Genomic DNA, 13741 nt, shown 5'->3' with positions numbered 1-13741 from the left:
ACATTAGTGGATCCACATCACCCTCTTGGGAATCTCACAGAAAGGAGTAATTTAGGGAATGATGAGGTAATGGGTGGAGGGTAAGGGAGAGAGTATGAGAAGGTAGAGTGTGGAGGGAGAGGGGAATGGAGTGTCAAAGGAGCGCATGGGAGAGACTTGAGAGAAAAACTTGGCATGATGGTGAGGATAAGGCAGATGGAGTTTCGGGAGAGGTTGGTTAGGGAGTGAGGAGGAGATGGGTAGGGAGAGGGTGAATGTGGAGTCAGGAGGAGGAGGGTAGGGAGAGGGGTGAAGGGGGATGGGGGTGAGGAGAGGGTGGGAGGGCTGAGTGTGAGTACAGCCCATCTTATTAAGTCCAGTGGCTGTCAAGGACAAAAGTTCTTGGCTCTTATTCTGAGCACAGTGTCAGTGTTAAATGGAGCCAGAAGTAAAGGGTTAATCAATTCAGAACCAGGACTGCCCACTCATTTGCCCTTGAGAGTGACAGACTAGTCTGAGTGGAATGGTCAGTATTTGCAGCCCCAGTGTCTGGTCATTACAAGCAGACTGTGAGTGACAGTGAGCCAGTTACAGAACCAATGTTCTGCTTCGAAATTTGTTTGTTCTCTCTATCTCTCTCTCTCTCTCTCTCTCTCTCTCCCTCCGCAATCAGCTTTCCTACACCGATGCTGACAGCAATCCAGTCGGAGTGGTGCAGATGACTTTCCTGAGGTTGTTGAGTGCCTCTGCCCATCAGAATCTGACCTATAACTGCCACCAGACTGTGGCCTGGTATGACTCGACCACTGACAGTTACGACAAGGCCATTCGCTTCCTGGGCTCCAATGATGAAGAGATGTCATACGACAATAACCCCTACATCCAAGCCATTGTAGACAAATGCGCAGTAAGTATAACCAGTGCTCTTTCAGGTCAAAGTGGAAGGTTTTCTGGAGCTCTTGAAGATGTTAATTTGGCATTCACCTCTGCTCTTTGTGAGACAAGATCATCAATGGGTACCTGTTCCCTTGCTGTTTCTCAGCTGGCACGTCCACAACAGCAATCGCCAGATAGAAATGGGAGGGCCCTCTCTCCAACCCTCCTCATTCACCCAACCCATTCCCCCCCACCACCACTCCCCACACGCACTCACACGCAGTCTCTCTCACACACCCACACACACACACCCACACACACAGAGCGCCACAGACACACACACACACACACACACACACACACACACAGCACCACAGACACACACACCCAGCGCCACAGACACACACACCCAGCGCTACAGACACACACACCCAGCGCTACAGACACACACACACCCACACACACACACACACACACACACACAGCGCCACAGACACACACACACACACACACACAGAGCGCCACACACACAGCGCCACAGACACACACAGCGCCACAGACACACACACACACACACACAGCGCCACAGACACACACAGCGCCACAGACACACACACACACACACACACACACAGCACCACAGACACGCACACACACACAGCGCCACACACACACAGCACCACAAACACACACAGCACCACAAACACACACACAGCACCACAAACACACACACACACAGTGCCACAGACACACACAGACACACACACAGCGCCACAGACACACACACAGCGCCACAGACACACACACACAGCGCCACACACACACACACACACACAGCGCCAGAGACACACACACACACACACACACACACAGCACCACACACACACACAGCACCACAGACAGACACACACACAGAGCACCACAGACAGACACACACACATAGCGCCACAGACAGACACACACACACACACACACACACACACACACACACACACACACACAGCGCCACAGACACCCACTCACACACACAGTGCCACAAACACAGACACACACACACACAGCGCCACACACACACACAGCACCACAGACACACACGCACAGCACCACACACACACAGCGCCACAGACACACACACACAGCACCACAGACACACACACACAGCACCACAGACAGACACACACACGCACACACAGCGCCACAGACACACACACACACACACACACAGCGCCACAGACACACACACACACACACACAGCGCCACAGACACACACACACACACAGCGCCACAGACACACACACACACACAGCGCCACAGACACACACACACACAGTGCCACAGACACACACACACACAGTGCCACAGACACACACACACACAGCGCCACAGACACACACACACACAGCGCCACAGACACACACACACACACAGCGCCACAGACACACACACACACACAGCCCCACAGACACACACAGCGCCACAGACACACACACACACACACACACACACACACAGCGCCACAGACACACACACACACACACACAGCGCCACAGACACACACACACAGCGCCACAGACACGCACACACACACACACACACAGCGCCACACACACACACACACACACACACACAGCGCCCCACACACACACACACACACACAGCGCCACACACACACACACACACACACACACACACACACAGCGCCACACACACACACACAGACACACACACACACAGCGCCACAGACACACACACAGCGCCACAGACACACACACAGCGCCACAGACACACACACACACACACACACACACAGCGCCACAGACACACACACACACACACAGCGCCACAGACACACACACACACACACACACACAGCGCCACAGACACACACACACACACACACACACAGCGCCACAGACACACACACACACACACAGCGCCACACACACACACACACACACACACACACACACACACACACACACACACACACACACAGCGCCACAGACACACACACAGCGCCACAGACACACACACACACACACACAGCGCCACAGACACACACACACACACACACACAGCGCCACAGACACACACACACACACACAGCGCCACAGACACACACACACACACACACACACACACAGCGCCACAGACACACACACACACACACACAGCGCCACAGACACACACACACACACACACACAGCGCCACAGACACACACACACACACACAGCGCCACAGACACACACACACACACACACACACAGCGCCACAGACACACACACACACACACACAGCGCCACAGACACACACACACAGCGCCACAGACACACACACACAGCGCCACAGACACGCACACACACACACACACAGCGCCACAGACACACACACACACAGAGACACACACACACGCACACTCACTCACTCTCACACTCACTCACACACACACACACAGCGCCACAGACAGACAGACACACACACACACACATACACACACCCTTCTGGTGAGCTGAGATTGTTTGACGCTTTTCAATTTCACTCCCATCCTCACTGTCCCCAGTAAAAATCTGGACCATTGAAATTGAGACCATGGAATTAAGTCCCTGATTCACTACTGATTGGATGATCTGAAACCTGTGCAGGAGCCTGAGCTCTCAGGCTCTGGGTTGGACAGTGACAGATCCCTGATACATTATCAGTGCCCTGACCTGGGATTGTCAGATCATAATGCATAGGAGCTGCAGTCAGCCATTCAGCCCATAGTATCTACTGGGACTTGGATGAGTGCGGGACAGGATTGGCTGCTCAGTGTTCCAGGATTTTGTTGTTTTAGACAAAATAGAGAGGAAGGATTTTTGTAATTAATCAGAGAGAATGTTACATCTGCAATCAGAGAAGAGATGCAGGATGGCTCATCCACTGAGGCAATATGGGTACACCTCAAAAATAAGATCAATGCAATCACACTGATTGGATATTCCAGGCCTCCCCAAGAGCCACCGCAAGATTGAGAAACAAATATGTAGGCACACCATGGAAAGGTGCAATAAAAACAGAGTTGTCATTGGGAGTGACTCTAACTTCCCCAGTGTTAACTGGGACTCCCTGAGAGCAAGAGGCTCAAACAGGGCAGAATTTGTTAAGTGCATCTAAAAGGGCTTCTTGAAGCAGTATGTGGATAGTCCTGCTAGAGGAGGGGCCATACTGGACCACATACTGGCAAACGAGCCTGGCCAGGTGACTGATCTTTCAGTGGGAGAGCATTTTGGAAACAGTGATCACAACTCTTGAAGTTTTAAGATAGCTATCAACAAGGATAAGTCAGGACCTTGCAGGAAGGTACTAAACTGGGGGAGGGAAAATTACGTTTGGTATTAGGCAGGATCTGGGGAATGGTAATTGGGAAGAGCCGTTATCAGGCAGGTCCACATTTGAAATGCCGGAACTTTTAAAGACCTGCTGGGGAGAGTTCGAACCAATATGTTCCAGTAAGGAGGAAGGACAAGAATAACGAGGGAAATGGTGAATTTAGTAGAAGGGGGAGAAAAAGCATATGTAAGGTTCAGGAAGCTTAGATTGGACAGGTCCCGTGAGGAATATAAAGAAAGCAGGAAAGTACTCAAGCAGAGAATTAGGGGTACAAGGAGAGGCCATGAAATGAACTTGGCAAGTAGGGTTAGAGAGAATCCCAAGGCATTCTGTAGATACATTAAAAACAAGAGGATCACTAGGAAGAAGGTAGGACCACTCAAAGATAAAGGAGGGAGTTTGTGCTTGGAGGCAGACGATTTAGGTGAGATCCTAAATGAGTACGTTGCAATGGTATTCACCCAGGAGAAGGACGTGGTGGATAGTGAGATTTGTGCGAGCGTGCCAATGTGCTCAGGCATTTTGAGATGAAGAAAGAAGTGGTGTTGGGTGTCTAGAAGAGAGGATGCAGAAGAGGTAACCAGAATGCTACCTGGATTAAATGATTGTTTTCTGTGGAGCGACAGAGGCTGACAGGAGATCAGAGATAATGGGAACTGCAGATGCTGGAGAATCCAAGATAACAAAGTGTGGGGCTGGATGAACACAGCAGGCCAAGCAGCGTCTCGGGAGCACAAAAGCTGACGTTTCAGGCCTAGACCCTTCATCAGAAATGGGGGATGGAGAGAGGATTCTGAAATAAATAGGAAGAGAGGGGGAGGCATTATGAAGATAGATAGAGGAGAAGATAGGTGCAGAGGAGAATATGGGTGGGGAGGTAGGGAGGGGATAGGTCAGCCTGGGGAGTTCAGACAGGTCAAGGGGGCGGGATGAGTTTAGTAGGTAGGAAATGGAGGTGCGGCTTGAGGTGGGAGGAGGGCATAGGTGAGAGGAAGAACAGGTTAGGGAGGTGGGGACGAGCTGGGCTGGTTTTGGGATGCCGTGGGGGGAGGGGAGATTTTGAAGCTGGTGAAATCCACAATGATACCATTAGGCTGCAGTGTTCCCAAGTGGAATATGAGTTGCTGTTCCTCCAACCTATGGGTGGCATCGTTATGGCACTGCAGGAGGCCCATGATGGACATGTCGTCTAAGGAATGGGAGGGGGAGTTGAAATGGTTCTCGACTGGGAGGTACAGTTGTTTACTGCGAACCGAGCGTAGGTGTTCTGCAAAGCGGTCCCCAAGCCTCCGCTTGGTTTCCCCAATGTAGAGGAAGCCACACCGGGTACAATGGATGCAGTATACCACATTGGCAGATGTGCAGGTGAACATCTGCTTGATATGGAAAGTCATCTTGGGGCCCGGGATGGGGGTGAGGAAGGAGGTGTGGGGGCAAGTGTAGCACTTGCTGCGGTTGCAGGATAAAGTGCCGGGTGAGGTGGGGTTGGAGGGGAGTGTGGAGCAGACAAGGAAGTCACGGAGAGAGTGGTCTCTCCGGAAGGCAGACAAGGGTGGAGTGGGAAAAATGGCTTTGGTGGTGGGGTGGACGCTCGGTTCGCAGTAAACAACTGCACCTCCCAGTCACAAACCATTTCAACTCCCCTTCCCATTCCTTAGATGACATCTCAGAGGCTGACAGGAGAGTTGACAGACGTCTATAAAATTATGGGATGCATAGATAGGGTTGATGGTCAGAATCCTTTTCCAAGAATTGAAATGTCTAAAATTAAGGGGCATGCATTTAAGTGAGAGGGAGAAAGTTCAAAGGAGATATGAGGGATAAGGTTTTTTACACAGAGAGTGGTAGGAGTCTGAAATGTGCTGCCAGGGTGGGAGGTGGAGGCAGATACATCGGGGCATTTAAGGGATTTTTAGATAAGCACATGAATACACAAGGAATGGAGAGATATAGACCAAGGGCAGGCAGAATGGATTAGTTCAATTTAGCATCATGTTCAGCACAACCTCATGGGCTGAAGGGCCTGTTCCTGTGCTGTACAGTTCTATGTTCTGTGTTCTATGAGATTTTGGTTGATCTGATAATCCCTAGCTCCAGTTTCCTGCCTTTTCCCCATGATCCGTGATTCTCTTCCTGATTAAAAATCTGTTTATCTCTATTTTATCTCCCAGCTTCAGCAGCCTTCTGCAGTAAAGAATTCCACAGATTCAATACCATTTGAGAGAAGAAATTCACTTACTCTAAGATTATACCCTCTGGTCCTAGTCTCTCCCACAAGGGTTAACAGCATCTCCACATGCCCCTGCGACGTCCCCCTGAGAAACAGTATGTTTCAGTAAGGTTTCATCTCATTCTTCTGAACTGCAACGTGAACAGGCCCAACCTACTCACACTGTCCTCACTAGGCAGTCTGTCCATACTAGGGATCAGTCAAGTGAACCTTATCTGGACTGTCTCCAATACAGGTATATCTCCCCTTAGATAAAGAGACAGGAACTGTTCACAGTAGTCCGGCTGTAGCTGCCTTGTATAGTTCTGGATGTGAGTTTGCTCGCTGAGCTGGAAGGTTAGTTTTCAGACGTTTCGTCACCATTCTAGGTAACATCATCAGTGAGCCTCCGACGAAGTGCTGGTGTTATGTCCCGCTTTCTATTTATCTGGTTAGGTTTCCTTGGGTTGGTGATGTCATTTCCTGTTCTTTTTCTCAGAGGGTGGTAGATTCGCTCCAAATCAATGTGTTTGTTGATGGAGTTCCAGTTGGAATGCCATGCTTCTAGGAATTCTCGTGCGTGTCTCTGTTTGTCTTGTCCTAGGATGGATGTGTTGTCCCAATCAAAGTGGTGTCCTTCCTCATCTGTATGTAAGGATACGAGTGACAGTGGGTCATGTCGTTTTGTGGCTAGTTGATGTTCATGTATCCTGGTGGCTAGCTTTCTGCCTGTTTGTCCGATGTAGTGTTTGTCACAGTTCTTGTAAGGTATTTTGTAGATGATGTTTGTTTTGTTTGTTGTCTGTATAGGGTCTTTTAAGTTCATTAGCTGCTGTTTTAGTGTGTTGGTGGGTTTGTGGGCTACTACTCGGACCTCTTGACATCAGGGTAGCACTACTCGGACCTCTTGACATCAGGGTAGCCCACAAACCCACCAACACACTAAAACAGCAGCTAATGAACTTAAAAGACCCTATACAGACAACAGGCAAAACAAACATCATCTACAAAATACCTTGCAAGAACTGTGACAAACACTACATTGGACAAACTGGCAGGAAGCTAGCCACCAGGATACATGAACATCAACTAGCCACAAAACGACATGACCCACTATCACTCGTATCCTTATATACAGATGAGGAAGGACACCACTTTGATTGGGACAACACACCCATCCTAGGACAAGCCAAACAGAGACACGCACGAGAATTCCTAGAAGCATGGCATTCCAACCAGAACTCCATCAACAAACACATTGATTTGGAGCCAATCTACCACCCTCTGAGAAAAAGAACAGGAACTGACATCACCAACACAGGAAATGACATCACCAACCCAAGGAAACCTAACCAGATAAATAGAAAGTGGGACATAACACCAGCGCTTCACCGGAGGCTCACTGATGATGTTACCTAGAATGGTGACGAAATGTCTGAAAACTAACCTTCCAGCTCAGCGAGCAGACTCACATCCAGAACCTCAACCTGAGCTACAAATCTTCTCAAAACTCGGTAGCCTTGTACAGTTTTAGTAATACTTCCCTATTTTTAATTGCATTTCCTTTGAATTAAAGGCCAGCATTCCATTTGTCTTCCCTATTGCCCAATAAACATAGATACCAACCCTTAGTGATTTGTGCACAAGAACTCCAAAATCTCTGCTTTCTGCAGTCTTTCTCCATTTAAGTAATATTCAGCTTCTCTATTCTTGCTGCCAAAGTGCATAACTTCAATTTCCCCACATTCCACTTGCCAAGTTTTTACTGACTCCCTTCACCTGTGTGTATTCCTCTGCAAAATCCTTGTACCACCCTCCCCAGTTGACTTGTTTTTACATCATCTTCAAAGTTGGTTCAAACATTCACTTTCCTCATTCAAGTCATTAATATCAACTGTAAATAATTGTTGCCCCAGTGCTGATCCCTATGGCACTCCACTAGGTACAGCTTACCATCCTGAAAATGCTTCCCTTTATCACAGCTCTGTGTCTTCTATTGTTTTGTTAATTCTCTATCCATGCTAACATACTACCTCCAACACCATGAGCTCTCATCTTATTGAGTAGATTTAAAGGCAGTGAAGCTGGATTTGGATTAGGGGAAATATTTTAAAAATGATTTTGAAATGTGACGTTTGATGACTGGGCTCAGCATTTTTAACCATCCTTAGTACAGGAATCGAAATGGAAGCATTTGCACTCCAGGCCAAGCACATCTTATTCTCTGTGTACTTTTCATCTTGTTACTTTTCTTCTTTCTTTCTTCTTCATCCTCATAGGTGGACTGGTTTCGGCAGGGTAGAGGCTGCAGCATCAGCGGCACCGTCCAGGCCTCCTGGCGGTGCACAGAGCTTGGACTCCTCATAGCACTGGGCCTGGAGCCCGGACTCCTGGTGGCAGGGGCCCGGAGCCCGGACTCCTGGTGGAGGTGGTCTCGGAGCCCGGACTCCTGGTGGAGGTGGTCTCGGAGCCCGGACCCCTGGTGGAGTTGGGCCCGCAGCCCGGACCCCTGGTGGAGTTGGGCCCGCAGCCCGGACCCCTGGTGGAGGTGGGCCCGCAGCCCGGACCCCTGGTGGAGGTGGGCCCGCAGCCCGGACCCCTGGTGGAGGTGGGCCCGCAGCCCGGACCCCTGGTGGAGGTGGGCTCGGAGCCCGGACCCCTGGTGGAGGTGGGCCCGGAGCCCGGACCCCTGGTGGAGGTGGGCCCGGAGCCCGGACCCCTGGTGGAGGTGGGCCTGGAGCCTACAGTAGGCAGTGGCAGCAGCAGTGCCAGAGCCTCCTGGGACATTGTGCTGTCATTGACATTCCCAGAGTGGGGACTCCTTGAGGAGCAGAACACCTCACAGAGACCTTAGAGATGCCCTGAAATCATGCTTGAGACCCCAGTAAGAATGCAAGATGAACTCTTCTCAAAGTAATTCTAATTTATTCTTATTGTAACTCAAAATGGTACTCAATGTGGCAGCAAAGCACTTGTCAGAGTATCTTCATGACAGGTGTGAGAATAAATCATGCATTTTTGCCCTTGAGAAGGTAGTGAGGAGCTGCCTTCTTGAACCACTGCAGTCCATGGTGCTATAGGTTGACCTTAGGGAGGGAATTCCACGATTTTGACCCAGTGATACTGAAGGAAAGGTAATATATTTCTCAGTATGGATGATGAGTAGCTTGGAGGGGAACTTGCAAGTGTTGAAGTTCCCCTGTATTTGCTGCTGTTGCCCTTCTAGAATCATCAAGTCATCCAGTGTGGAAACAGACCCTTCAGTTGAACCAGTCCATGCTGACCCTAATCCCAAACTAAACTAGTCCCACATGCCTGCTCCTGCCCTATATCCCTCCAAACCTTTCTTTCTCGTGTACTTATTGAAATGTCTTTTAAACATTGTAACTGTACCTGTATCCATCTCTTTCTCTGGCAGTTCATTCCATACATGAACCCCACTGTGTGAAAAAAATTGTCCCTCATGTACTGTTTAAATCTTTCTCGTCTCACCTTAAAGATATGCCTCCTAGTCTTAAAAGCCTCCACCCTAGGGGAAAGACACCTGCCATTCACCTTATCTATATCTTTCATGATTTTATTAACCTCTGTAAGGTTGCCCCTTGACCTCCTACGCTCCAGTAAAAAAGGTCCCAGCCTATCCAGCCTCTTCTTATAACACAAACCCTCTAGTTTTAGTGACATTCTGGTAAATCTTTTCTCAGACCTTTTCCAACTTAGTTATCGTTCCCATAACAGGGTGACCAGTACTCCAGAAGAACCCCCACCAATGTCCTGTACAACTGCAACATGATGGCACAACTCCTGTACTCAAAGTTCTTAGCAGCGAGAGCAAGCGTGCTAAACTCCTTCGGAACCACTGCAGCTGGTCATGAGTTTGGAAAGTAGTCTCTAAGGAGCCTTCATGAATGTTGGATCTGGAATGAGGATGATCCCACTGCCTTTCCAATACCATTCCTCTTGAAACATGAGTTAGATTAGATTCCCTAGTGTGGAAACAGGCACTTCGGCCCAACAAGTCCACACCCTCCCTTGATGTATCCCACCCACACACCCCTGAACATAACGGGCAATTTAGCATGGCCAATCCACCTAACCTGCACATCTTTGGACTGTGGGAGGAAACCCGAGCACCCGGAGGAAACCCACGCAGACACGGGGAGAATGTGCAAACTCCACACACTCACCCGAGGCTGGAATCGAACCCGTGTCCTTGGCGCTGTGAGGCTGCAGTGCTAACCACTGGGCCACTGTGCCGCCCCACAGCAGAATCCGCTCCCATTCAGCTTCTTTGAAAGCCACCGAACTAGGTTTGGGTGGAGAAAGCGGCCATTTAGCCCCTCATTTTTCTCTCCCAGTTTCTCCTAAAGAACCAACCCTCCCAAATTTGAGTCTTTCAGAGGGTTTTCTCTAACTAACTTTCTCTCTCTCTCTCTCTCGATAGACAAAGAAAGGTTACCAGAAAACGATATTACAGATTAATACTCCCAAAGTGGAACAACTTCCTTTCATCGACATCATGTTCAATGACTTTGGAGAATCCGGCCAGAAGTTTGGTTTTGAAATTGGACCAGTCTGTTTCGTGGGATAAAACTGTTCGAATCTTCACAGAGAGAGACAAAAACTGTTTTAAACACAGACACGGACACACACTCACAGACACCCAGACACACACAGAGGAAGAATGAGAGAGTCTGCAGTAAACAACAAGTAACCTCAATGAGCGATTGACAGACCGAGAGTTGGAGCTGGTCCTGGGGAAATCTTTACCTGGGAGTGAACGATTCTGAAACAAACCTCAAAACAGCGCCGCATGAAATCATAACCATTCGCGGTCTTGCGATCCCCCAGCCCTGAGAGGAGTGGACGGTGTTTCTGATCAGGGCTGGGGGAGAGAGGCCGAAGTGTGCTCAGGCTCAGTCAGAGAAACCTTCCCAGGGTAAATCCCCTGTGGAGACAGCCCCCACATTGAGAACAGCCCCAGGCCCTTGTGTGTGTGTCTCTCTTTCTCAGACTTGATAACTCTTCTCTCTCTTTCTCTCTATTTCCAGCAGTTTCTCTTGTCTCAGATGCATAGTTTTTTTTAAAAGAAAAATTCGTCAAATAAATGTTTTGAATTGAAAACCTTCCTCAGAAATGGTGCTGACAATTTTGATATTTCTTTTTAAAACAAATTTTTGTACGTTTGTAAGTAAATATTCTATTGTATAATATTTTAATTCTTCCCGCAGCTTCTGGCTTTGGAATCAATGCATGTGGCTCTGTTAAAATGTACAAGGATAACTCGTCATTCTATGTGCAAAAAAAATATAAATATATCAAACAGTGTTATTTGGGTTCAATAAAACCTGCTCTGTTGCATTATCAAAAGCACGCGGCTCTATCACAGATACTTTACCGCCTCCTGCTGCTGTTTCCCAGGTTTTGAGCTCACTCCGCACGTTGAATTTTCTGTGGGAATTCTCTCCCGCTAAAGAAAACTAAAACGCTTTCTTTCCTTCCACTGCCTGGGCACTAAATTCATCATTTTCTGTGAAGTGGGGTGGGGGTCTTCTGGTTTAAAACGTCTGCATTTTGCATCACTTAACAGCTACGTCTTTGCCAGATGTGGGTGAAAATTAACCGGGAGAATCCGAGCAACGAGGGGACGAAGGCGTTTCCCGAAGATTAGGTGCTATTTAAACGCCTGGCCTGTGGTGCTACTGTGGCAGCTCCGGCTACCTGGTTTGAGTGGCTGCGCTGAGCCAGCTACATTTCCCGGAACATTGCTGTCCCCGGCCCTGAGGCTCGAAGCTCCCTGACGCTGCATTCTGATTCCCCTTGTTACACACACCCTTTCTTATCAGTCCAATATCTTTCCAGGAACACACGAGACTCTCCTTTCCTATGTAAGTGGTACATTCATTCACTTTCGGAGTGAGTGTTGTACGAGCGTGAGTTAACAGCTAAGCAGCCAGGACTATTTGTGGTGCGAAATCTAGATTGAAGTTTTTGCGAGTGATAGCCATTGTCTTCAGTGACTTTGCACCCTCCCCGGTCTTTATTTCATCCAGTTATTTTTTATTCCTGTTTGATTTCTTTGCTGTGATTTGTTAGTCCCACCCATCAGTCATGGCCCCAGCTCCTTCCTTTCTGTTTATTCTGTATGTTATCCAGCTCTTTCTCTTTCCTCCTGCAGCCCCTTTCAGTTTCAGCTTTTCTGAAAGCCTTTGCTCTCCCTCTCTCCCATCTTCTTAACTTTTCATGTTGCATTTCGCAGTTTTCCTATGGATGTCTCTCTCTCTCCCCAACTCCCTTTCTACCCTTCTGATTGCCTCTCTCATACTCTGTCACACGTTCTCACAGACTCTCATTCTCTTTCTCATTTACACACACACACATACACACACAACTTCTCTCACAGGATCTCTCTCTGTGTCCCTCACCGTCTCTCTCTTTCTCCACCTCTAACAGTGTCTCTCTCACCGCTATCCAAGCCGGAGTTGCCTTTGCATTAAAGACTTTTGTAATTTTATTTTTCTTAAGAAACATGTGACTTGAACATAAAATATTGTTAATGACGAACTGTTGGAGGGTTTTCTTGGTACTTTTTATTGGTCCTGAATCTTTAAGTCAGATCGTTATACTGTCATGTGACATATTGTAAATGTTTATGAGAATCCCAATAAACTTGTTCATGAAACTCAGAATCTCCTGGTCCAGTGCATTCAGAGCTCGATACAGTAACTCCCATTCTAATTCCATAGACAGAGCATCTGAACGGTAAGGGCCAAACTAGATTTCTAAAAGGTTGGGGAGGGGAGCGGGGATGCACGCAGTAATGTCCAAAACCCTTGCTGGATTTGTGGAAGAAACAATGACACTAATACATTAGAGAGTGTGTGTTAGGGTATATTGGTGTCATTATGCATACGAGGCTGTGGATGTGTTCGCAGGGAGGTGGGTGTGAACGATTCTCTGTGTGTGGATGTCTAACTGGGTGAGTGTGTAGGAGTGTGCCTGGGTGTGTTACTAGGTGAGTGTGGGCTGTCTAACTGGGAAGGTGTGTGTTTAACTAGGTGAGTATGGGGTGCAACTGGATGAATGAGTGTGTGTTGGAGCATAACAGGCTGAGTGCATGGGTTTTAACTGGGTTTGCATCATAAACTTTATTGAGTTCTTTGAGAAGGTGACCAAACAGGTAGATGAGAGTAAACTGGTTGATGTGGTGTATATGGATTTCAGCAAGGCGTTCGATAAGGTTCCCCACAATAGGCTGTTGTACAAAATGCGGAGGAATGGGATTGTGGGAGATATAGCGGTTTGG

At 48.4% G+C, this 13741-nt stretch overlaps 1 protein-coding gene across 2 annotated transcripts in view; it reads left to right on the top strand.

Annotated features, from left to right (window-relative positions):
- col5a1 (procollagen, type V, alpha 1) overlaps positions 1-13117 on the top strand; it is a 322312-nt gene extending 309195 nt beyond the window's left edge. For both annotated transcript variants that reach the window (XM_059638382.1, XM_059638381.1), the window contains exons 66-67: positions 653-886; positions 10880-13117. In XM_059638382.1, the coding sequence (XP_059494365.1) occupies positions 653-886; positions 10880-11026 (381 nt within the window). In that variant the 3' untranslated portion in view covers positions 11027-13117. The remainder of the gene's footprint in view (positions 1-652; positions 887-10879) is intronic.
- Positions 13118-13741: the final 624 nt, after the last annotated feature.

Source organism: Stegostoma tigrinum, chromosome 29, assembly GCF_030684315.1.
Source record: "Stegostoma tigrinum isolate sSteTig4 chromosome 29, sSteTig4.hap1, whole genome shotgun sequence".
Lineage (NCBI taxonomy): Eukaryota > Metazoa > Chordata > Chondrichthyes > Orectolobiformes > Stegostomatidae > Stegostoma > Stegostoma tigrinum.
The sequence above is the reverse complement of the archived record's forward strand: the minus strand, read 5'-3'. Positions and strand labels throughout refer to the sequence as shown.